At 49.2% G+C, this 25,750-nt stretch overlaps 1 protein-coding gene across 1 annotated transcript in view; it reads right to left on the bottom strand.

Annotated features, from left to right (window-relative positions):
* LOC311127729 (calcium-activated potassium channel subunit alpha-1a-like) overlaps nt 1-25,539 on the bottom strand; it is a gene marked incomplete at both ends in the record, with an annotated part of 208,256 nt that extends 182,717 nt beyond the window's left edge. Inside the window, 1 exon segment of the mRNA XM_084159598.1 lies at nt 25,303-25,539. Within this exon segment, the coding sequence (XP_084015724.1) occupies nt 25,303-25,539 (237 nt within the window).
* Between the last annotated feature and the right edge of the window lie 211 nt (nt 25,540-25,750).

Here is a 25,750-nt window from a genome sequence, read left to right as displayed (position 1 = left end):
CCCTCCTCCTGTCTATTCACCTTCCTCTCCGTGCTTATGGTTCTAGACCAGACAGATCCATCACCACACATTCCGCCCTTAATCCTCCCCCTCCTCTCCAGTCCTCCACTCTCCCCACCCTCCTCTCCTCCATCCTCCCTTCTCCCTCCTCTATTATCCTCCTCCCCTCTTTTTACCCTCCACCCTCCTCATTCCCTCTCCTCTTCTTCCCTCAAACCACCCTCCTCCTCACTCCTTCCTCCATATCTTTAGACCAGAAGAAGCCTACATAACCAACCCATAAAGTAAAATGCAACATCCATTTATGGCCAGCTATGTAAACTCTAAAATTGATTTATCCTGCAATAGATGTCATTCAATTGGTAATATACATTTTTTAAAGTTATCAGAATACATTACTGAGTTTGGGTAATCCAAAAGTTACGTTACTGATTAAGATTTTGGACAGGTACACTATATATACAAAAGTATGTGGACACCCCTTCAAATTAGTGGATTCGGCTATTTCAGCCACACCCGTTGCTGACAGGTGTATAAAATCGAGCACACTGCCATGCAATCTCCATAGACAAACATTGGCAGTAGAATGGACTCACTGAAGAGCTCAGTGATTTTCAATGTGGTACCGTCATAGGATGCCTCATTTCCAATAAGTCAGTTCGTCAAATTTCTGCCCTGCTAGAGCTGCCCCAGTCAACTGTAAGTATCGTTATTGAAACATCTAGGAGCAACAGAGGCTCAGCCGCGAAGTGGTAGGCCACAAAAGCTCACAGAAAGGGACCGCAGAGTGTTGTAGCGCGTAAGAACAACACTCACTACCGAGTTCCAAACTGCCTCTACTGCCTCTGGAAGCAACGTCAGCACAAGAACTGTTCAAAAGGAGCTTCATGAAATGGGTTTCCATGGCCGAGCAGCCGCACACAAGCCTAAGATCACCATGCGCAATGCCAAGCATTGGCTGGAGTGGTGTGAAGCTTGTCGCCATTGGACTCTGGAGCAGTGGAAACACGTTCTCTGGAGTGATGAATCACGCTTCACCATCTGGCAGTCCGACAGACACATCTGGGTTTGGCGGATGCTAGGAGAACGCTACCTGCCCCAATGCATAGTGCCAACTGTAAAGTTTGGTGGAGGAGGAATAATGGTATGGGGCTGTTTTTCATGGTTCAGGCTAGACCCCTTAGTTCCAGTGAAGGGAAATCTTAACACTACAGCATACAATTACATTCTAGACGATTCTGTGCCTCCAACTTTGTGGCAACAGTTTGGGGAAGGCCCTTTCCCGTTTCAGCATGACAATGCCCCCGTGCACAAAGTGAGGTCCATACTGAAATGGTTTGTCGATCGGTGTGGAAGAACTTGACTGGCCTGCACCGAGCCCGGACCTCCACCCTATCGAACACTTTTGGGATGAATTGGAACGCTGACTGCAAGCCAGGCCTAATCGCCTAACATCAATGCCCGACCTCACTAATGCTCTTGTGGCTGAATGGAAGCAAGTCCCCGCATCAATGTTCCAACAGCTAGTGAAATGCCTTCCCAGAAGATTGGTGGCTGTTATAGCAGCAACGGGGGGACCAACTCCATATTAATGCCCATGATGAGCAGTTGTTCACATACTTTTGGTCATGTAGTGTAACTAGTAACTATAACAGATTACATTTAGAAAGTAGCCTACCCAATCCTGCTTACCGGTAGCAGCAGGTTCCCATTGCCAGGTATAGTCTGCATCCAAAATGGCATCCTATTCCCTATATAGTGTACTACGTTTGACCAGAACCCTGGTCAAAAGTAGTGCACTATTTATGAAATAGGGTGTCATTTGGGACGTATCCATTGTGGTGTTCACTATTGTCACGGCCCCTCCTCTGCAGTGCAGGGGCGGTTCCTCCTGCAGGCAGAGGAGGGTCGTTAGTGATTGGAGTTGGTGTGATTGGAGCCACCTGGGCTCAGGGTATTTAAAACTGCTTCACTAACCACTCTCTCTCGCTCTCCCTGCTCCTCCAGGTATGATCCTGTTTTGTTTGTTCCTTTGTAGGTTTACTTAGTTTCCACTCAGTCATGTTCAGACACACACAGATTCATGCATCTTACCTACACCCTACATTATGACATTTCCACACCTCATTCCTTTTTCTTTGTTTAAAGTTAATAGTTTTTGGTTTACAATAAAGAACCTTTTGATTGGCCTATACCTGTTGTTCATGTCCCCTCATGTCGGCCTGTGACACTATGAACACCACTTTCTTATTTTCCCTGACCTGACAGTGTGATAATAGGCATTATTCATCAGCAGTTCATTCAACTCACAGCATTGTCATCAGATGAGTGAGGAAACTACATCCCTGTTAGGGGAGAGAGCGAGAGGAGAGATCTGGCTGAGTTCCATTCCAGGATAGATGTTCCCTCCCCTCTACCCTCCTTCACAGATCTGATTGGACTGTATAGGCCTAAGCGAAAGCAATGTGAGAGGTTGTTTTGACCTACACAGTTGTCTCAGATCTATGAAAAAGGAGGTAATGAGGGCAGAGGGGAGGGAATACAGTCAATCTAGGGTTGTGTCCCAAATAGCACCATATTCCCGATATAGTGCACTACTTTTGACCAGTGCTGTATGGGCCCTGGTCAAAAGTAGTACACTATAAAGGGAATAGGGTGCCATTTGGGACGCATCCTAGCGATCAAAGAGCGGCCTGGAGCTTCTCCTTTCAGGGCACTGCAGTGGGCGGGTGGGGGAAGATATCTCACTCATAAACAGAGAGGCCAACTTAAAAACAACAAGGAGAAACTAAACAGATTATCAGCCTCCATCTACAAAACACTAAAAGCACCTGCTCTATTCTAGGTGCTTTGCTTGTGATGCTAATAACATGCACAGACTGGGTGGGGGTGGGTGGGAAACGGTGTTCCTGTTCCTACACTAACCAGTTCTCCGTTAGATCCTGAGCCTAGACAATTGCATAAGGGGAAGGATTTTCACTTAAAATGAATTACTTTGCTTGTTGCTTAGCAACCAAAAAAACGGATTCACATTGTATACATATACGTGCCAGTTGCCTGTCGACTGATTGACATTACATCTGTGTGTGTGGGTGTGTGATTATTTGGGGGGGGGGGGGGGGGGAATAGAGAAAGACGGAAGACAGGAGTGAAATGAAAAAGAGGAGAGGGCAGGAGGGAGAGATGGATGACACACGGCAGAGGAAGAGTGATTTAATGTTCGATCTGTTTTGTTTTTTAATCGCTGGCTTACTCATTACCTAGTGTTCCAGTCTCTCGTGGTGCTTTAAAGTGGAACTGACAGCGTTTTAGCAACATGAAATCGTATTACAATCAGTTCATATACACACTCAGGAAGAATATGAGGCCATTTTTAAAAAATTATGAGAAGCGAGCACTTAGAAATTGACATTTTCACGTTTTCATACTTTGATAGAATGTTTGGGAATGAAAGTAAGGCATTTGTGAAAATTCTATAGCAATATAGAGTGGGAAAGCAGCTGTGCATTTGGACAATTAATAGACACTGCAGCAAATAAAACCTAATACAAATGTGTCAAGTCTTGTTCAGTACGTTTTTACGTTCTGGAATGTTCAATTGAACGGAAATGGTGCTGTACTGAACGACCAGTTGAAAAGAGGGGAGGGGTTGGGTTGTGGGTTGGGGAACGCTGTCAGCCCGGCCACTGCCCTTTAAATACAGTTGAAGTCGGAAGTTTACATACACCTGTCACGGTTTCGGCCGAGGCTGCCTCTCTCCCTTGTTCGGGCAGGCTTCGGCGTTCGTCGTCTCCGGAATTCTAGCTGCCACCGATAGATGTTTCATGTTCGTTTGCTTTTGTCTGTTTGTTTCCACACCTGTTTCTGTTTTACGTAATTAGTGTCCTATAAGTTTCTCGTTGTGTTTGTCTAGTGTTGTGTATGATTGTTTCCGTCAGTGTTGTGCTTTGCTCGGTTGAGCGTATTTCTCCACTGTGCTGGAGCTTAGTTGCACTTGTGTGTGCTCCGTTTCATTTTGTCGCACCTGTTTGTGCGCATTTGCCTTTCGCCTTAGTGCGTGTTTTGCTGTCGGGCTTAGTTGTCCTGTTGCCTGTGTTGGGCCAGAAATACAGCTTTTTGGAACATTCAGTCTGCGTCCTGCATTTGATTCCTACACTACACCTACTACACGCCCTGACAGAATCATACACCACCAATGGAATCAGCAGGAGCCGAAGCAGCCCAGACGAGACTGGAAGCCCAGGTTCGGGGCCAGCAAGAGCAGCTCCTGCAGATGGGGACCGCCCTGCAGGAGGTGATTACCACACTCCGAGGCTGGGGTGCGCCTCCACCGCCGCCCGCCCTGCCACCACCATCGGCCAGCCCGCCCATTCCAGCGCCGGAACCTCGAGGAGTCCGACTATCTCTCCCGAGGGCCTACGACGGGACCGCGGCTGGGTGTCAGGGATTCCTGCTCCAGGTAGAGCTATACCTGGCCACCGTGCACCCGGCACCTTCAGGGCATGAGAGCGTGTCCGCCCTGATCTCCTGCCTGGCCGGAAAAACGTTGGAGTGGGCCAACGCGGAGTGGAGGAAGATCGACGCCACGACGATTACGTACACCGAGTTCTCCCGCCGCTTCAGGGCGGTGTTTGACCATCCCCCGGAGGGGAAAGCGGCGGGGGAGCGTTTGGTCTTCCTCCGGCAGGGGAGGAGAAGTGCCCAGGAATTCGCGCTCGAATTCCGTACTCTAGCGGCAGATGCAGGGTGGAATGATCGGGCCCTCATCGATCTATACCGATGCAGCCTACGAGAGGACGTCCGTCGGGAGCTGGCGTGTAGGGACACCAGCCTCACTTTCGACCAGCTGGTTGATATGTCCATCAGGCTGGATACCCTGCTGGCTACCCGCGGACGTCCTGCGGAGGGTCCGTCCATTCCACCCTCCAGCGCCTCCGAGCCTTGTCCTATGGAGCTCGGGGGCGCTGGCGCTAGAGAGAGGAGGAGTCGGCAGGCTAGGGGGTCCATCCACTGCACCAACTGTGGTCGGGGAGGACACACCGCGGCTAGGTGCTGGGGATGGCCTCCTAGGGGAGATGACGACAGGTCCCGCACTGGGGATTCCCTCCAGGTGAGTAGGCGCCCCACTCACCCAGAGCTCTCTGTTGCCCATTTTTGTATGCCTGTACGTTTTCCACAGGTAGCACCTCATTCCCAGCATAAGGCGCTGGTAGATTCAGGCGCGGCTGGGAATTTTATTGATAAAAAGTTTTGTTTAGCGTTAGGGATTCCCCTCATTCCTGTTGATGTTCCTTTTCCCGTTCACGCCCTAGATAGTCGTCCGTTGGGTACGGGCTTAATCAGGGAGGTCACGGCGCCACTTAGGATGTGTGCGCAGGGGGATCATCAGGAGATGATTCAGCTGTTCCTGATTGACTCTCCTGCGTATCCGGTGGTGCTGGGCATGCCCTGGTTGAGTACCCATAACCCAGTGATTTCGTGGCAGGAGAGGGCTCTGATGGAGTGGTCTGCTCAGTGTGTGGGTAGATGTTTGGGCGTTTCCGTAGGGGCTACCTCGGTGGAGAGTCCAAACCAGGTGCCCGCATTGCACGTTCCACCTGAGTATGGGGATTTGGCTATTGCGTTTAGTAAGGCGAGGGCGACGCGGTTGCCACCCCATAGGCAGGGGGATTGTGCGATAAACCTCCAGGCAGGAGCTGCGCTCCCACGGAGCCATGTGTATCCGCTGTCTCAGGAGGAGAAGAAAGCTATGGAGATTTACATAGACGAATCGCTGAGACAAGGATACATACGGCCGTCCACTTCCCCCGCATCCTCGAGTTTCTTTTTCGTGAAGAAAAAGGATGGTGGTTTGCGCCCATGCATCGATTACCGTGGTCTCAATCAGATTACGGTGAAGTATAGTTATCCACTCCCGCTGATTGCGACCATGACTGAGTCGTTGCATGGGGCGCGTTTCTTCACGAAACTAGATCTCAGGAGCGCGTACAACTTGGTGCGCATCAGGGAGGGTGATGAATGGAAAACAGCCTTTAGTACCACCTCGGGCCATTACGAGTATCTGGTCATGCCATACGGGTTGATGAACGCTCCATCAGTTTTCCAATCCTTTGTGGATGAGATCTTCAGGGACATGCAGGGGCAGGGGGTGGTGGTGTACATTGATGACATTCTCGTGTACTCACCTACCCGTGTCGAGCATGTGGCCCTGGTGCGCAGGGTGTTGCGGAGGCTGGTGGAGCACGACCTGTATGTGAAGGCAGAGAAGTGTCTGTTTTTCCAGGAGTCGGTCTCCTTTTTGGGTTATCAGTTGTCTGCGTCAGGGGTGAGGATGGAGGTAGACCGGGTGTCGGCCGTGCGTAATTGGCAAACACCAACAACTGTGAAGGAGGTGCAGCAGTTTTTGGGGTTTGCAAATTACTACACGAGGTTTATCCGGGGTTTTGGACAGGTGGCAGCTCCCATCACGTCTCTGTTGAAGGGGGGTCCGGTGCGTCTGCAGTGGTCGGCCGAGGCGGACAGGGCGTTTGGGAGGCTGAAGGACCTGTTTACCTCGGCCCCGGTGCTGGCGCATCCGGATCCCTCTTTGCCGTTCCAAGTAGAGGTGGACGCATCGGAGGCCGGTTTAGGAGCCGTGCTTTCACAACGATCTGGCGCGCCACCTAAACTCCGCCCCTGTGCTTTTTATTCTAAGAAGCTCAGTCCGGCGGAGCGGAACTATGACGTAGGGGACAGGGAGCTGTTAGCCGTGGTACAGGCTCTAAAGGTGTGGAGGCACTGGCTTGAGGGGGCTCAACACCCTTTCCTCATTTTGACGGACCACCGTAACCTGGAGTACATCCGGGCGGCGAGGAGGCTGAACCCTCGCCAGGCAAGATGGAGTATGTTCTTGACCAGGTTTACTTTTAAGATCACGTACATCCCTGGGTCACAGAATGGCAAGGCAGATGCGCTGTCTCGGCGGTATGACGCGGAGGAGAGGTCCGTGGAGCCCACTCCCATACTGCCTGAGTCGTGTCTGGTGGCACCGGTAGTGTGGGAGGTCGATGCTGAACTCGAGCGGGCGTTACGCACCGACCCTAGTCCACCACAGTGCCCGGAGGGTCGGAAGTACGTCCCGCTCGAGGTTCGGGATCGATTGATCTATTGGGCTCACACGTCACCCTCCTCTGGACATCCGGGTATCGGCCGGACAGTGCACTGTCTTAGTGCCAAGTACTGGTGGCCCACGTTGGCAAGGGATGTGAGGGTTTATGTTTCCTCCTGCTCGGTGTGCGCCCAGTGTAAGGCGCCTAGACATCTACCTAGGGGTAAGTTGCTACCCCTGCCCGTTCCACAACGGCCATGGTCCCACCTCTCAGTGGACTTTATAACAGACCTTCCCCTCTCCCAAGGGAATACTACCATCCTGGTCGTTGTGGACCGGTTCTCTAAGGCCTGTCGTTTGCTCCCCATGCCGGGTCTTCCTACGGCCCTGCAAGCTGCCGAGGCCCTGTTTACCCATGTGTTCCGGCACTACGGGGTACCCGAGGACATTGTGGCGTTTATGGAGCGGTTGGGAGTCTCGGTGAGCCTCACCTCGGGTTACCACCCGGAGAGCAATGGGCAGGTGGAACGCGTAAACCAGGATGTGGGTAGGTTTCTCAGAACATACTGCCAGGACCGGCCGGAGGAGTGGTCAAGGTACGTTCCCTGGGCCGAGATGGCCCAGAATTCCCTACGCCATTCCTCCACTAACCTAACTCCATTTCAATGTGTGTTAGGTTACCAGCCGGTTCTGGCACCCTGGCAGCAGAGCCAGATCGAGGCTCCTGCGGTGGATGAGTGGGCGCGGCGCTCGGAGGAGACTTGGAACGCTGCACACGTCCACCTGCAGCGGGCCCTCCGACGTCAGAAGGCGAGCGCTGATCTCCACCGCAGTGAGGCACCGGTGTACGCACCTGGTGATCGAGTCTGGCTCTCTACCAGAAACCTGCCCCTCCGCCTGCCCTGTCGGAAACTGGGTCGGCGGTTTGTAGGGCCATTTAAAGTCCTGAGAAGGTTGAACGAGGTATGTTATAGATTACAGCTACCTGTGGAGTATAAGTGTATTAACCCCTCGTTCCATGTGTCCCTTCTCAGGCCGGTGGTAGCGGGCCCACTCCAAGAAGATGAGATCTTGGAGACTCCTCCGCCCCCGTTGGACATCGAGGGGGCACCGGCGTACTCCGTGAGATCCATCTTGGATTCGAGACGTCGGATGGGGGGTCTCCAGTATCTAGTGGAGTGGGAGGGGTACGGTCCGGATGAGCGGTGCTGGGTGCCGAGGAGAGACGTGTTGGACCCGTCGCTCCTGACGGAGTTCCATCGGAGGCATCCGACGCGCCCTGCGCCGCGTCCCCCTGGTCGTCCCCGAGGCCGGAGTCGGCGCACGTCTGGAGCCGCGCGTCAAGGGGGGGGTACTGTCACGGTTTCGGCCGAGGCTGCCTCTCTCCCTTGTTCGGGCAGGCTTCGGCGTTCGTCGTCTCCGGAATTCTAGCTGCCACCGATAGATGTTTCATGTTCGTTTGCTTTTGTCTGTTTGTTTCCACACCTGTTTCTGTTTTACGTAATTAGTGTCCTATAAGTTTCTCGTTGTGTTTGTCTAGTGTTGTGTATGATTGTTTCCGTCAGTGTTGTGCTTTGCTCGGTTGAGCGTATTTCTCCACTGTGCTGGAGCTTAGTTGCACTTGTGTGTGCTCCGTTTCATTTTGTCGCACCTGTTTGTGCGCATTTGCCTTTCGCCTTAGTGCGTGTTTTGCTGTCGGGCTTAGTTGTCCTGTTGCCTGTGTTGGGCCAGAAATACAGCTTTTTGGAACATTCAGTCTGCGTCCTGCATTTGATTCCTACACTACACCTACTACACGCCCTGACAACACCTTAGCCAAATAAATTTAAACTCAGTTTTTCACAATTCCTGACATTTAATCCTAGTAAAAATGCCATGTTTTAGGTCAGTTAGCATCACCACTTTATTTTAAGAATGTGAAATGTCAGAATAATAGTAGAGAATGATTTATTTCAGCTTTTATTTCTTTCATCACATTCCCAGTGGGTCAGAAGTTTACTTACACTCAATTAGTATTTGGTAGCATTGCCTTTAAATTGTTTAACTTGGGTCAAACTTTTCGGGTAGCCTTCCACAAACTTCCCACAAATTTCGGCCCATTCCTCCTGACAGAGCTGGTGTAACGGAGTCAGGTTTGTAGACCTCCTTGCTCGCACACGCTTTTTCAGTTCTGCCCACAAATGTTCTATAGGATTGAGGTCAGGGCTTTGTGATGGCCACTCCAATACCTTGACTTTGTTGTCCTTAAGCCATTTTGCCACAACTTTGGAAGTATGCTTGGGGTCATTGTCCATTTGGAAGACCCATTTGCGACCAAGCTTTAACTTCCTGACTGATGTCTTGAGATATTGCTTCAATATATCCACATCGTTGTCCTTCCTCATGATGCCATCTATTTTGTGAAGTGCACCAGTCCCTCCTGCAGCAAAGCACCCCCACTGCATGATGCTGTCACCCCCGTGCTTCACAGTTGGGATGGTGTTCTTCGGCTTGCAAGACCCCCCTTTTTCCTCCAAACATAATGATGGTCATTATGGCCAAACAGTTCTATTTTTGTTTCATCAGACCAGCGGACATGTCTCCAAAAAGTACGATCTTTGTCCCCATGTGCAGTTGCAAACCGTAGTCTGCTTTTTTATCGCAGTTTTGGAGCAGTGGCTTCTTCCTTGCTGAGCGGCCTTTCAGGTTATGTCGATATAGGACTTGTTTTACTGTGGATATAGATACTTTTGTACCTGTTTCCTCCAGCATCTTCACAAGTTCCTTTGCTGTTGTTCTGGGATTGATTTGCACTTTTCGCACCAAAGTACATTAATCTCTAGGAGACAGAACGCGTCTCCTTCCTGAGCGGTACGATGGCTGCGTGGTCCCATGGTGTTTATACTTGCATACTATTGTTTGTACAGATGAACGTGGTACCTTCAGGCGTTTGGAAATTGCTCCCAAGGATGAACCAGACTTGTGGAGGTCTACACTTTTTTTCTGAGGTCTTGGCTGATTTCTTTTGATTTTCCCATGATGTCAAGCAAAGAGGCACTGAGTTTGAAGGTAGGCCTTGAAATACATCCACAGGTACACCTCCAATTGAATCAAATGATGTCAATTAGCCTATCAGAAGATTCTAAAGCCATGACATCATTTTCTGGAATTTTTCAAGCTGTTTAAAGGCACAGTCAACTTAATGTATGTAAACTTCTGACCCACTGGAATTGTGATACAGTGAATTATAAGTGAAATCTGTCTGTAAACAATTGTTGGAAAAATTACTTGTGTCATGCACAAAGTAGATGTCCTAACCGACTTGCCGAAACGATAGTTTGTTAACAAGAAATGTGTGGAGTGGTTGAAAAACTAGTTTTAATGACTCCAACCTAAGTGTATGTAAACTTCCGACTTCAACTGTATGTCACTCATTGCTTCAAGCTACACCTCACCTCAACCACCAAACGGGAGCAAACGTACCTCAAAGTCTGTTGAAAAACGTACAAGAACATTTTGGGGAAACGTGTTGTTCAGTACAAACCGTTCCGCAACGTAGCAAACGTTCACGTGAACTGAACACACCTCAGGACTGGACTATACACAGACCAATCAGAGCTAAATAAGCCATTTGCCACACGGGCCTGCCATCGTTCACTTTGAACTGGACTGTGTGTTTACAGGCAGTAGCAACAGCGTGACTTTAGATAATTAGAAAGTCCTCTTACATTTGGGAACTTTACAGTTCCATTGATCAAACAACCATGAACAGGTAGGCTCTCGCTCCCTCAGTTGCCTATGCACATCAACAACAACAAGATCAACAACTAATGTTAGCCAGAGCGAGATGAGCTAAAATCTAACAAGGGAACAGTAGATAAACCCTAAAAAATAAATGTGCATGTAGTCGGCTGTCAAAATTGCACTGATAAACAATGGGGAATAGTAGCCTGCTCACCCTTCTGCAGCTTGCCTGCCCACGTTTTGACAACTGAATGGGAACATGCCTGCCCTCCCATTTGATTGATGCCAAATACATTTGATTGACAACTAAGAGATATGCTAACTGTGGATAACAGTCTTTCAAGTTCAGCATAGCTAGCTAGCAAACTGATTCACATTTCTTGCTAGCTAGCAAACGGATTCACATTTCTTGCTAGCTAACCAAATGACACCTGCATCTCTAGCTGTAGATAGTGATGGGGAAATGAAGCTTCCTGAAGCATTGAGCATTTCCAGCCAATTGTGTCAAAAATAGGTTTATTACTCCAGGCTTTGAGCGACACAGTGTACACTAGTGGCACCTGGTGGTCAAAATAGTTTAGAGCAGCCAAATTATTATAGATGACGCCCCACACCCCATAGCACGTGTGAAGAGTAACCTTTTTGTCATCTACCAAACAAATACCAAACCAATCAGGTGGTTGTTCGATGAAACAAAGCTTTGGACGTCATTGATCACGTGCTTCTGATAAAGTGTAAACTGCTCAGCGATTTCAACGCATGCCTCGGAGCTCCGTTATCAAACCTAACATCACTAGCTGTAGCCACTGAAAAACAATATGGGGGGGAAAAGTCAGCCACTCACCCACTCATCCAATTTCACGACGTCCTCCCAGCAGCTCTCCCTCTCTCTCACTCTCTCTCTCTCCCCCCTCTCGCTCTCTCTCTCCCCCCTCTCTCTCCCCCCTCTCGCTCTCTCAATTCAATTTCAATTTCAATTTAAGGGCTTTATTGGCATGGGAAACGTATGTTAACATTGCCAAAGCAAGTGAAGTAGATAGTAAACAAAAGTGAAATAAACAATAAATATTAACAGTAAACATTACACTCAGAAGTTCCAAAAGAATAAAGACATTTCAAATGTCATATTAAGTCTATACAGTGTTGTAACAATGTGCAAATAGTTAAAGTACAAATGGGAAAATAAATAAACATAAATATGGGTTGTATTTACAATGGTGTTGGTTCTTCACTGGTTGCCCTTTTCTTGTGGCAACAGGTCACAAATCTTTCTGCTGTGATGGCACACTGTGGTTTTTCACCCAGTAGATAAGGGAGTTTATCAAAATTGTTTTTTTTTCAAATTCTTTGTGGATCTCTGTAATCTGAGGAAAATGTGTCTCTAATATGGTCATACATTTGGCAGGAGGTTAGGAAGCGCAGCTCAGTTTCCACCTCATTTTGTGGGCAGTGTGCACATAGCCTGTCTTCTCTTGAGAGCCAGGTCTGCCTACGGCGGCCTTTCTCAATAGCAAGGCTATGCTCACTGAGTCTGTACATACCTACCCTGTCTCTCTCTCTCCCCCTCTCACTCTCTCTCTCTCTCCCCCTCTGTCTCTCCCGTCTCCCCTCTCTCTCCCTCCTCTGTCTCCTCTCTCTCTCCCCTCTCTCCCCCCTTTGTCTCTCCCGTCTCTCCTCTCTCTCTCTCCCCCCCGCTCCCCTGTCTCCTCTCTCTCCCCCCTGTCTCTCCCCTGTCTCCTCTCTCCCTCCTCTCTCTCTCCCATGTCTCCTCTCTCCCCCCTCTCTCTCTCCCTCCTCTCTCTCTCCCCCCTGTCTCTCTCCCTCCTCTCTCTCTCCCCTTTCTCTCCCTCCTCTCTCTCCCTCCTCTCTCTCTCTCCCTCCTCTCTCTCTCTCCTCTCTCTCTCTCCCCCCCTCTCTCCCCCTCTCTCTCTCCCCTGTCTCCTCTCTCCCTCCTCTGTCTCTCCCCTGTCTCCTCTCTCCCTCCTCTGTCTCTCCCCTGTCTCCCCTCTCTCTCTCCCCCTCTCTCCCCCCTCTCTCCCTCCTCTGTCTCTCCCCTGTCTCCTCTCTCCCTCCTCTCTCTCCTCCTCTGTCTCTCCCCTGTCTCCCCACTCTCCTCCTCCTCTCTCTCCCCTGTCTCTCCATTTTTTATTTAACCTTTATTTAACCAGGTAAACCAGTTGAGAACAAGTTCTCATTTACAACTGCGACCTGGCCAAGATAAAGCAAAGCAGTGCGGTAAAAACAACAACACAGAGTTACATATGGGGTAAACAAAACGTACAGTCAAAAACACAATAGAAAATCTATATACAGTGTGTGCAAATGTAGTAAGTTATGGAGGTAATACAATAAATAGGCCATAGTGCAAAATCATTACAATTATAATTTAGTATTAACACTGGAGTGATAGATGTGCAGAAGATTATGTGCAGATAGAGATACTGGGGTGCAAATGAGCAAAATAAATAAAAATGTAAATAACAATATGGGGATGAGGTAGTTGGGTGGGCTAATTACAGATGGGCTGTGTACAGGTGCAGTGATCGGTAAGGTGCTCTGACAACTGATGCTTAAAGATAGTGAGGGAGATAAGTGTCTCCAGCTTCAGAGATTTTTGCAGTTCGTGTTGGCTTTGGGGATCACCAGTGAGATATACCTGCTGGAACGCATACTACGGGTGGGTGTTGCTATGGTGACCAATGAGCTAAGATATTTGCCTAGAAGTGATTTATAGATGACCTGGAGCCAGTGGGTTTGGCGACGAATATGTAGTGAGAGCCAGCCAACGAGAGCGTACAGGTCACAATGGTGGGTAGTATATGGGGCTTTGGTGACAAAACGGATGGCACTGTGATAGACTACATCCAATTTCTCAGTAGAGTGTTGGAAGCTATTTTGTAAATGACATCGCCGAAGTCAAGGATCGGTAGGATAGTCACTTTTATGAGGGCATGTTTAGCAGCATGAGTGAAGGAGGCTTTGTTGCGAAATAGGAAGCCGATTCTAGATTTAACTTTGGATTGGAGATGCTTAATGTGAGTCTGGAAGGAGAGTTTACGGTCTAACCAGACACCTAGGTATTTGTAGTTGTCCACATATTCTAAGTCAGACCCGCCGAGAGTAGTGATTCTAGTCAGGCAGGCGGGTGCAAGCAGCGTTCGATTGAAGAGCATACATTTAGTTTTACTAGCGTTTAAGAGCTGTTGGAGGCCACGGAAGGAGTGTTGTATGGCATTGAAGCTCGTTTGGAGGTTTGTTAACACAGTGTCCAATGAAGGGCCAGATGTATACAAAATGGTGTCGTCTGTGTAGAGGTGGATCTGAGAGTCACCAGCAGCAAGAGCGACATCATTGATATACACAGAGAATAGAGTTGGCCCGAGAATTGAACCCTGTGGCACCCCCATAGAGACTGCCAAAGGTCCAGACAACAGGCCCTCCGATTTGACACATTGAACTCTATCTGAGAAGTAGTTGGTGAACCAGGCGAGGCAGTCATTTGAGAAACCAAGGCTATTTAGTCTGCCAATAAGAATGCAGTGATTGACAGAGTCAAAAGCCTTGGCCAGGTCAATGAAGACGACTGCACAGTACTGTCTTTTATCGATCACGGTTATTATATCATTTAGGACCTTGAGCGTGGCTGAGGTGCACCCATGACCAGCTCGGAAACCAGATTGCATAGCGGAGAAGTTACTGTGGGATTCGAAATGGTCGGTGATTTGTTTGTTAACTTGGCTTTCAAATACTTTCGAAAGGCAGGGCAGGATGGATATATGTCTGTAACAGTTTGGATCTAGAGTGTCACCCCCTTTGAAGAGGGGCATGACCGCGGCAGCTTTCCAATCTCTGGGGATCTCAGACGATACGAAAGAGAAGTTGAACAGGCTGGTAATAGGGGTTGCGATAATTTCGGCTGCTAATTTTAGAAAGAAAGTGTCCAGATTGGCTAGCCCAGCTGATTTGTAGGGGTCCAGATTTTGCAGCTCTTTCAGAACATCAGCTATCTGAATTTGGGTGAAGCGGGGGGGGGGGGCATGGGCAAGTTGCAGCGGAGGGTGCAGAGCTGGTGGCCGGGGTAGGGGTAGCCAGGTGGAAAGCATGGCCAGCCATAGCAAAATGCTTGTTGAAATTTTCGATTATCGTAGATTTATCGGTAGTGACAGTGTTTCCTAGCCTCAGTGCAGTGGGCATCTGGGAGGAGGTGCTCTTATTCTCCATGGACTTCACAGTGTCCCAAAACTTTTTGGAGTTAGTGCTACAGGATGCAAATTTCTGTTTGAAAAAGTTAGCCTTTGCTTTCCTAACTAATTGTGTATATTGCTTCCTGACTTCCCTGAAAAGTTGCATATCGCGGGGGCTGTTCGATGCTAATGCAGTACGCCACAGGATGTTTTTGTGCTGGTCATGGGCTGTCAAGTCTGGGGTGAACCAGGGGCTATATCTGTTCTTAGTTCTGAATTTTTTGAATGGGGCATGCTTATTTAAGATGGAGAGGAAAGCACTTTTAAAGAACAACCAGGCATCCTCTACTGACGGAATGAGGTCAATATCCATCCAGGATACCCGGGCCAGGTCAATTAGAAAGGCCTGCTCGCTGAAGTGTTTTAGGGAGCGTTTGACAGTGATGAGGGGTGGTCGTTTGACCGTGGACCCATTACGGACGCAGGCAATGAGGCAGTGATCGCTGGTTGAAGACAGCGGAGGTGTATTTAGAGGGTAAATTAGTCAGGATGATATCTATCTAGCCCATGTTAACGAATTTAGGGTTGTACCTGGTAGGTTCCTTGATAGTTTGTGTGAGATTGAGGGCATCTAGTTTAGATTGTAGGACGGCCGGGGTGTTAAGCATATCCCAGTTTAGGTCTCCAAGCAATACGAACTCTGAGGATAGATGGGGGGCAATCAATTCACATATGGTGTTCATGGCACAGCTGGGGGCTGAGGGGGGTCTGTAGCAAGCGGCAACAGTGAGAGACTTATTTCTGGAAAGGTGGATTTTTAGAGGTAGAAGCTCAAACTGTTTGGGCACAGACCTGGATAGTATGATAGAGCTCTGCAGGCTATCTCTACAGTAGATTGCAACTCCGCCCCCTTTGGCAGTTCTATCTAGATGGAAAATGTTGTAGTTGGGAATGAACATTTCAGAATCTTTGGTGGCCTTCCTCAGCCAGGATTCAGACACTGCTAGAACATCAGGGTTGGTGGAGTGTGCTAACGCAGTGAATAACTCAAACTTAGGGAGGAGGCTTCTGATGTTAACATGCAAGAAACCAAGGCTTTTGCGGTTACAGAAGTCAACAAATGATAGCGCCTGGGAAGCAGGAGTGATACTGGGGGCTACAGGGCCTGGGTTAACCTCTACATCACCAGAGGAACAGAGGAGGAGTAGAATAAGGATACGGCTAAAGGCTTTTGTCATAAACCGTCGTGGATGTGGTGGAGGAGTCAAGCGCAGGAAGCAGAGGTTAGTCCAACTAGACTTTTAATAGTCTCCAAAACAAGTATACAAGCCCCGACCTCGAAACACGAAGTGGCGAGGAAAATTACGCACACGCGTAAAACACTTGAACAAGCAAAATGACACGGAAAACCAAACACGTATCATGAACAAAGTGGCAACGGAAAAACAACACACAAATACCCTAGATTACAACACGGAACTTATAAGACACGTAATCAACTCTCAAACAGACACAGGTGTGACAGACAGACAAAAGCAATGGAACACAGAAACATAGAGCGGTGGCAGCTAGTACTCCGGGGACGGCCAGGAGGACGCGGACCCGGGCGCGTGGGATGCCCATGGTGAAACTCAGTCAGGAGGGATGGATCTAGTATGTCCCTCCTGGGCACCCAGCACCGTTCCTCCGGACCGTACCCCTCCCACTCCACGAGATACTGGAGACCACTCATCCGGCGTCTCGAGTCCAAGATGGTCCGGACTCTGTACGCCGGGGCCCCCTCGATGTCCAAAGGGGGCGGAGGGGTCTCTCCTATCTCATCCTCTTGGAGTGGGCCAGCTACCACCGGCCTGAGAAGAGACACATGGAACGAGGGGTTAATATTTTTATACTCTATAGGCAGTTGTAACCTGTAACACACCTCGTTCAATCTTCTCAGGACTTTGAAGGGCCCCACAAACCGCCGACCCAGCTTCCGGCAGGGCAGGCGGAGGGGCAGGTTTCGAGTCGAGAGCCAGACTCGATCTCCCGGTGCGTACACCGGTGCCTCACTGCGGTGACGGTCGGCGCTCGCCTTTTGGTGACGGATGGCACGCTGCAGATGGACATGGGCAGCGTCCCACGTCTCTTCCGAGCGCCGAATCCACTCGTCCACCGCAGGGGCCTCGATCTGGCTCTCGTGCCACGGTGCCAGGACCGGCTGATAACCTAAAACACACTGGAAAGGTGTTAAGTTGGTGGAGGAGTGGCGGAGAGAGTTCTGGGCCATCTCTGCCCAGGGGATGAACCTCGATCACTCCTCCGGCCGGTCCCGGCAATAGGACCTCAAAAACCTACCCACATCCTGGTTGACTCGTTCCACCTGCCCATTACTCTCTGGGTGGTACCCCGAGGTAAGGCTTACCGAGACCCCCAACCGTTCCATGAACGCTCCCCAAACTCTGGAAGTGAACTGGGGACCTCGGTCAGACACTATATCCTCGGGGACCCCATAGTGCCGGAACACATGGGTAAAGAGAGCCTCAGCGGTTTGTAGGGCAGTAGGGAGACCCGGCATGGGAAGGAGACGACAGGCCTTAGAAAACCGATCCACAACGACCAATATGGTGGTATTCCCCTGGGAGGGGGGTAGGTCAGTTACGAAATCCACCGATAGGTGGGACCATGGTCGTTGTGGAACGGGCAGGGGATGTAGCTTACCCCTGGGCAAATGTCTAGGCGCCTTACACTGGGCACACACCGAGCAGGAGGAGACATAAACCCTCACATCCCTAGCTAACGTTGGCCACCAGTATTTCATGCTAAGACAGTGCACGGTCCGGCCAATACCTGGATGTCCAGAGGAGGGTGATGTATGAGCCCAATAAATCAGACGATCACGGACCTCGAGCGGAACGTACGTCCGCCCCACAGGACACGCGGGGGGAGTAGGATCGGTACGCAGTGCCCGCTCGATTTCCGTATCGACCTCCCATACTACCGGAGCCACCAAACAAGATTCCGGCAATATGGAAGTAGGCTCGTTAGACCTCTCCTCCGTGTCATACCGCCGGGACAGTGCGTCTGCCTTAACATTCTGGGACCCTGGGATGTAGGTGATCTTAAAAACAAACCGGGTTAGGAACATATTCCACCTAGCCTGACGAGGGTTCAATCTCCTAGCTGCCCGGATGTACTCCAGGTTACGGTGATCAGTCAGAATGAGAAAAGGGTGTTGAGCCCCCTCAAGCCAATGCCTCCACACCTTTAGGGCTTGGACTACGGCTAACAACTCCCTGTCCCCAACATCATAGTTGCGCTCCGCCGAGCTGAGCTTCTTCGAGTAGAAAGCACAGGGGCGGAGTTTAGGTGGCGCGCCGGACCGCTGTGACAGGACTGCCCCAATACCGGTCTCGGACGCGTCTACCTCAACCTGGAATGGTAAAGAGGGATCCGGATGCGCCAGCACCGGAGCCGAGGTGAACAGGTTCTTAAGCTTGATAAATGCCCTGTCCGCCTCAGCCGACCACCGCAAACGAATCGGACCCCCCTTTAGCAGGGACATAATGGGAGCTGCAACCTGTCCAAAACCCCGAATAAACCTCCGGTAGTAATTAGCAAAACCCAAGAACTGCTGCACCTCTTTTACAGTGGTTGGAGTTTGCCAATTACGCACGGCCGATACCCGGTCTACCTCTATCTCCACACCAGACGAGGACAACCGATAACCCAAAAAGGAGACGGACTCCTGGAAGAACAGGCATTTCTCTGCCTTGACATACAAGTCATGCTCCAACAGTCTTCTCAATACTCGGCGCACCTGGGCTACATGCTCGGCTCGTGTAGAAGAGTACACGAGGATGTCGTCGATGTAAACTACGACACCCTGCCCATGCATGTACCGGAAAATCTCGTCAACAAAGGATTGGAAGACTGACGGAGCATTCATTAACCCGTATGGCATGACGAGATACTCGTAATGACCCGAGGTGGTGCTAAATGCTGTCTTCCATTCATCCCCCTCCCTAATGCGCACCAGATTGTACGCGCTCCTGAGATCCAACTTTGTGAAGAATCGTGCTCCGCGTAATGATTCCGTCATCGTCGCAATCAGTGGCAGTGGGTAGCTGTATTTAACTGTGATCTGATTGAGACTACGATAATCAATACACGGGCGCAATCCCCCGTCCTTCTTCTTCACAAAGAAGAAACTCGAGGAGACTGGGGAAGTAGAGGACCGTATGTATCCCTGTGCCAAGGACTCGGCTATGTATGTCTCCATAGCCGCTGTCTCCTCTTGAGACAGGGGATACACATGACTCCGAGGAAGAGCCGCTCCTGTTTGGAGATTTATCGCACAGTCCCCCTGTCTATGAGGAGGTAGCCGTGCTGCCCTCGATTTGCTAAACACGAGTGCTAAATCCTCATACTCGGGGGGAATGCGCAGTGCGGGCACTTGGTTCGGACTCTCTACCGAGGTCGCCCCTACGGAAACACCTAGACATCTCCCTACACACTGAGCAGACCACTCCATAAGAGCCCTCTGTTGCCACGCTATAGTAGGATCATGGGTGCTTAACCAGGGAAGGCCCAACACCACGGGGTACGCAGGAGAGTCAATCAGATAAAACTGAATGATCTCCTCATGACCCCCCTGCGTCGTCATAGTCAGTGGTGCTGTGACCTCCCTGATCAGGCCCGACCCCAACGGCCGGCTGTCTAGTGCGTGGACAGGAAATGGATTGTCTACCGGCCGAAGGGGAATCCTTAACCCACTACAAAATGCCCGATCAATAAAGTTCCCAGCTGCGCCTGAATCTACTAGCGCCTTATGCTGGGAATGAGGTGCCACCTGTGGAAACCTCACAGGAATACTCATGTGACCAACAGAGAGCTCTGGGTGAGTGGGGCGCCTACTCACCTGAAATGACTCCCCAGTGCGTGGCCTGCTGTCACCTCCCCTAGGAGACCCTCCCCAGCACCTGGCCGCAGTGTGTCCTCCACGACCGCAGGTGGTGCAGTGGATGGCCTCCCTCGGGTTCCCTCTCCTCCTCTCTCTAGCGCCAGCACCCCCTAGCTCCATGGGAATCGGCTCGGGGGTGCTGGAGGGTGGACTGGACGACCCCCACTCGGGACGTCCGCGGGTAGCCAGCAGGGTATCCAGACGGATGGAAATGTTCACCAACTGGTCAAACGACAGGTTGGTGTCCCTGCAGGCCAGCTCCCTACGAACGTCCTCTCGTAGACTACATCGGTACTGGTCGATGAGGGCCCTCTCATTCCACCCCGCATCCGCCGCTAGTGTCCGGAACTCCAGTGCGAACTCCTGTGCGCTCCTCTTCCCCTGTCGGAGGTGGAATAGACGCTCTCCCGCCGCTTTCCCCTCAGGGGGATGATCGAAGACAGCCCTGAAGCGGCGAGAGAACTCCGCGTAGGTGATGGTAGCGGCGTCTATTCCCCTCCATTCGGCGTTGGCCCATTCCAACGCCTTGCCGGAGAGACAGGAGATGAGGGCGGAGACGCTCTCGTATCCCGAGGGCGCCGGGTGTATAGTGGCAAGGTACAGTTCTACCTGCAGGAGGAATCCCTGACACCCGGCTGCAGAACCGTCATATGCCCTCGGGAGTGAGAGCCGAATGCCACTGGGTTCCGGTACTGAGAGAGGAGGACTGGCCGTTGGTGATGCGATGTTGTAAGGGTCCTCAGAGTTCACCAAACGGCGCAGGGCGTTGGACACCTTGTCCATGGCGGTCCCGAGTTGCTGGATCATGGCGTCCTGGAAATTGATCCGGTCCAGCAGGGATTCGGGAGACGCCGCTGATCCTGCTGACTCCATGATGGTGTGTTGTTCTGTCATAAACCGTCGTGGATGTGGTGGAGGAGTCAAGCGCAGGAAGCAGAGGTTAGTCCAACTAGACTTTTAATAGTCTCCAAAACAAGTATACAAGCCCCGACCTCGAAACACGAAGTGGCGAGGAAAATTACGCACACGCGTAAAACACTTGAACAAGCAAAATGACACGGAAAACCAAACACGTATCATGAACAAAGTGGCAACGGAAAAACAACACACAAATACCCTAGATTACAACACGGAACTTATAAGACACGTAATCAACTCTCAAACAGACACAGGTGTGACAGACAGACAAAAGCAATGGAACACAGAAACATAGAGCGGTGGCAGCTAGTACTCCGGGGACGGCGAACGCCGAAGCATGCCCGAACCAGGAGGAGGAGCAGCCTCGGCCGAAACCGTGACAGCTTTAAGAACTGGTCTTCTAGTGCGTTGGGTACAGAGAAAAAAGGGGCAGATTTCCGGGCGTTGTAGAATAGATGCAGGGCATTATTTACAGACAAGGATATGGAAGGATATGAGGACAGTGGAGGTAAACCGAAGCGTTGGGTAAAGATGAAAGAGATAGCATCACTGGAGGCACTGATTGAGCTGGTCTCCGCGTGTGTGGGGGGTGGGACAAATGAGCTATCTGAGACAGGTTGAGCAGGACTGGGGGCTCTACATTGAAAAAGTACAGTTAGAACTAACCGAAACAGCAATAGGCAAGGCATATTGACATGGGAGAGAGGCATAAAGCAGTCACAGGTGCTATTCGAGAGAGCTAAGACAACAGCTGGTAATGGCGACGAAAGTTTGAGCTGAGGCTAAACAGGATGGGGTACCGTATAAAGGAACAGTCCAGCAGGCATAAGCTGTGTAGCTGAGTGATCATAAGGTCCAGTGAACAGCAATAAGTAAGTCCGGGAGCAGTTCAGTGGCTGCTACGCTACAGGCGAGCTGGAGGCACGGCTGTTGATTGCGTGTGCTAGCGGGCCGGGGCTAGCAGATGGATCTTTGTGGTCGTCGCAACGAGAAGCCTGTTGAAACCACATCAGACGATTACGTCGGCAGACCAGTCGTGATGGATCGGCAGGGCTCCGTGTCAACACCAGGAGGTCCCGTCCGGTTGACAGAGAGGTAGATAGCCGGGAGATGGGCCTGGCTCGAGGCTAGTTCAAGGCTAACTGGGGTTAGCTTCAGGACAATGGTGATTAGCCAACAACGACAACAGCCATTCGGTTGCAGCTAGCTAGTTGCGATGATCCGATGTTAAGGTCCAGTGATTCAGTGATTCCGGCAGAAAATCTGATATGCTCTGGCTCGATAGCGCGATGTGCAGACTGTGCAGACTGGCCGACAATTGTCCAGGCTAGAGCTTAGTGAGGATAATGAATTTTAGATGGGTCTTTTACTCACCAGCTGTATATGCAAACATGAGTGGGAGTACTACAGTAATCTCATACTGGTCTGGTTTCATACTGGTCCGCACCTCAGACACTACTCTTCTCACTGGTCTAGTTCTCTTAGCGTTGGCTCATACAGCAGTAGTCATCTCATATACTATAATACATCAAAACAAGATACACCGATTATTTTCTTGACTAACTCAAATCTGTGTTGTCAAATAGATCCAAAGTTCATTAGAGTGATTGAGTCCTCTATATTAGACATGGTTGATACAATGATTGATGAAAGAAAGAAAGAAAGAAAGAAAGAAAGAAAGAAAGAAAGAAAGAAAGAAAGAAAGAAAGAAAGAAAGAAAGAAAGAAAGAAAGAAAGAAAGAAAATCACTGAAGGTCCAAGTAATGTCTTTCCCTCTCTTTGCCATCTCTCTCACTGATCTGCATTAGGTTGGGAGATGATTACTACACTGGAGGTTTAAACCAGGAACTCAATGTCTAGCCACAATTCTGATGTATTGTTACCTGTACTGTAGAGTTTCATGCATTAGAGTTTTTCTCCAAGTTTGGAGGATGAGAATAAGGCTCTGTCCCAAATGGGCCCTGGTCAAAGGTAGTGCACTACAGGGAGGTATCACTATTGATTGCACTTCAATTGTGATCTAATAATCTGCTAAAGTAACCTGACCACTAACTGCTCACCTCATTAGTTGTGCAACAAAGCAATACAAGGTGTGTTCGTCAACAAACAGTATTAAGTAATATAACGTTATTCATGATTGGCCAGATGACATAATCCAGAGCAAGCCTATAGAATCAGAAATTGAGATGAACCGGTTCTTACATTTACCAGACGCTCTTATCCAGGGGTAAGTGCCTTGCTCAAGGGGACATTGATCTTTTTCACCTAGTCGCCTCAGGGATTCGAACCAGCAACTTTTCAGTTACTGGCCCAACGCTCTTTACCGCTAGGCTACCTGCTGCCCTTCTTACAGCAGCATTATACAAAGAAAATTGTTACCTCTATTCCTGAGAAATAGACACATTTTCTACACAGCCATGTTTGTAAAGATGGGGTGAGGTCTGTCCGTAATAAAGAGATGCTCTGCTTTTTTTGACACCACACTCCCAAAAGCAAGTTCTGCAGGCTCTAGTTTAGACTAATCTTGATTATTGTCCAGTCGTGTTGTCCAGTGCTGCAAGGAAAGACCTAGTTAAGCTGCAGCTGGCCCAAAACAGAGTGGCAGGTCTTGCTCTTCATTGTAATCAGAGGGCTGAGAGTTTTTTTAATAAGAAATGTGTTGAAAATCGCAAATTGTTTGCATAGTCAACTTACACACAGCTCTGACACACAACACTTACCCCACCAGACATGCCACCAGGGGTCTTTTCACAGTCCCCAAATCCAGAACAAATTCAAGAAAGCGTACAGAATTATATAGAACCATTATTGCATGGAACTCCGTTCCATCTCGTATTGCTCAAATAAACAGCAAACCTGGTTTCAAAAAACAGATAAAGCAACACCTCACGGCACAATGCCTCTCCCCTATTTGACCTAGATTGTTTGTGTGTATGTATTGATATGTAGGCTACGTGTGCCTTTTTTTTTAAATGTATGTAGTTCTGTCCTTGAGCTGTTCTTGTCTATTAATGTTCTGTATTATGTCATGTTTCATGTTTTGTGTGGACCCCAGGAAGAGTAGCTGCTTCTTTTGCAACAGCTAATGAGGATCCTAATAAAATACCAAATACCAAATGTAAAGACTACAAACACAGTCCCTACACAGCCATGAAAATGTAAAGACTACAGACCCAGTCCCTACACAGCCATGGGAATGTAAAGATTGCAGTAGTAGGATGAGGGTTTGCACTGCTTGTGGTGAGCATGCATTCACTGTAAAAAAATAAATTTTGTAATTTTTACAGTAAATTACTGGCAGCAAAGTAGCCAGTAAATTTCTATCGATTTACAGGCCAAATATGTATTTATTTTAATACGGTATGGTACTGTATTCTGTGGGGTACAGTATTCTCACTAATGGGTGCAACAAATATAGCCTCTTACAAGGCATGCCTCAAAATATGTTAATGAGCCCTAGATTCTTTAGCCGGCCAAAACATTTTCCCACAATGCACCACAACTCACAGTATGCTGCTGTAAATATACAGCAAAACAGGTAATACAGTACTTTACTGTAAAATTGTAACGTGTAGTGGAATGCCATTCAACCCACAAAATGCATTGCTCTTTACAGTACTGTACTGTAATATAGAATTACAGAAGTTAACTGTAAAAGTTTTGTTGTAAATGTACAGCTTGTTAGTGTTGCTGCCACCTTTATCAACTATTGATATAAAGATTTGGTCACTCTAGTGACACACACAGTATGGATCTGGCAACTGATGATGCTTTTAAAGAATGTCTCATTGACACACAACAATGCTAGACTGGTGTAATAGCAACAGCAGCTGTCAGTGGTGGGGGTGTGTCCAGGGTAGAGACTGGGGGAACTATTCCTGACTAACTGTTGGAAGCCTGTCAACTAACAGTGTGCGTGTTTGCGAGCCTACATATTTTCCTGACCAACATTGCTTCATGGAAAAGTTTGTAATTACACCGAGAGGTATCTAAAAAGTATTTATTCAGATGCAATCTCACCTTTTGTCCATTAGTGTATTTGTCACAGTCTGATCGAGTTACACTTCCATTAAATAAACTGAACATACATACTGTTAGTATGTATATTATGAAGTACTACAGCTGCCTTTCATCCATCAACTGCTAAGACAGGCCTACAGGTGTCAATGGCTTTAACAAGTTGCTTTGGCTCTAAACCTGCTCATGTAATTTGAGACAATGAAGAAACGAGATGACACGGTTGTAAGTGATACATCTGTGTTTGTTCATTCTCAGCCAACATTAGGCCAAATATGCCACAGAGTGGCTTAAAACAATTATATATAAATCCAAATGGTATGAAGCCGAAGTGCCACACTAAAACAGCAACATAGACATTAGTCAATTTCTGTCACAAGTTATGAATGCATTGGAAATGTGTTGTGTGTGGACACATGAATATGACCAACCTTCTTTTTGGTGTTACAGTGGCAGCAGACAGTCCACAGGTACTTGAGAGTTCTCCAGAGCAGAATGATGAAGAGACCCCCAAAGAACGTGACCATGGAGGATGCAAGGAAAGCCCACCACATGTGCTGCCCGTTGCTATCACAGGGCACATCTGGGGAGAACGGGATGATCACATCCATCTTGGATATGCGGATAGAGGGAGAGTCCGGATAGTAACTATGTTTACCTTTAGGCATTATTCTGAGGCTACCGATGCCCAGGGATAGGTTGCCATGTTCTATAACTAGCATCCAGACGATTTGGGTAGTTCCAGCCAGTGCCCCAAACCCCACAATTCAGCCATATTGCTACAACTAACTACCACCCTTCCTCTACTCTACACTGTCCGTTTTCATCAGTCCTACTTTTATGTAAATGTTGTGTTCTCAGCGACCTGTGACGCAGAAA

The sequence above is a fragment of the Coregonus lavaretus genome (genome assembly GCF_964263955.1).
Source record: "Coregonus lavaretus genome assembly, chromosome: 1".
NCBI lineage: Eukaryota > Metazoa > Chordata > Actinopteri > Salmoniformes > Salmonidae > Coregonus > Coregonus lavaretus.
Note: the sequence above shows the minus strand (reverse complement) of the source record. Positions and strands in the feature narration are given on the sequence as shown.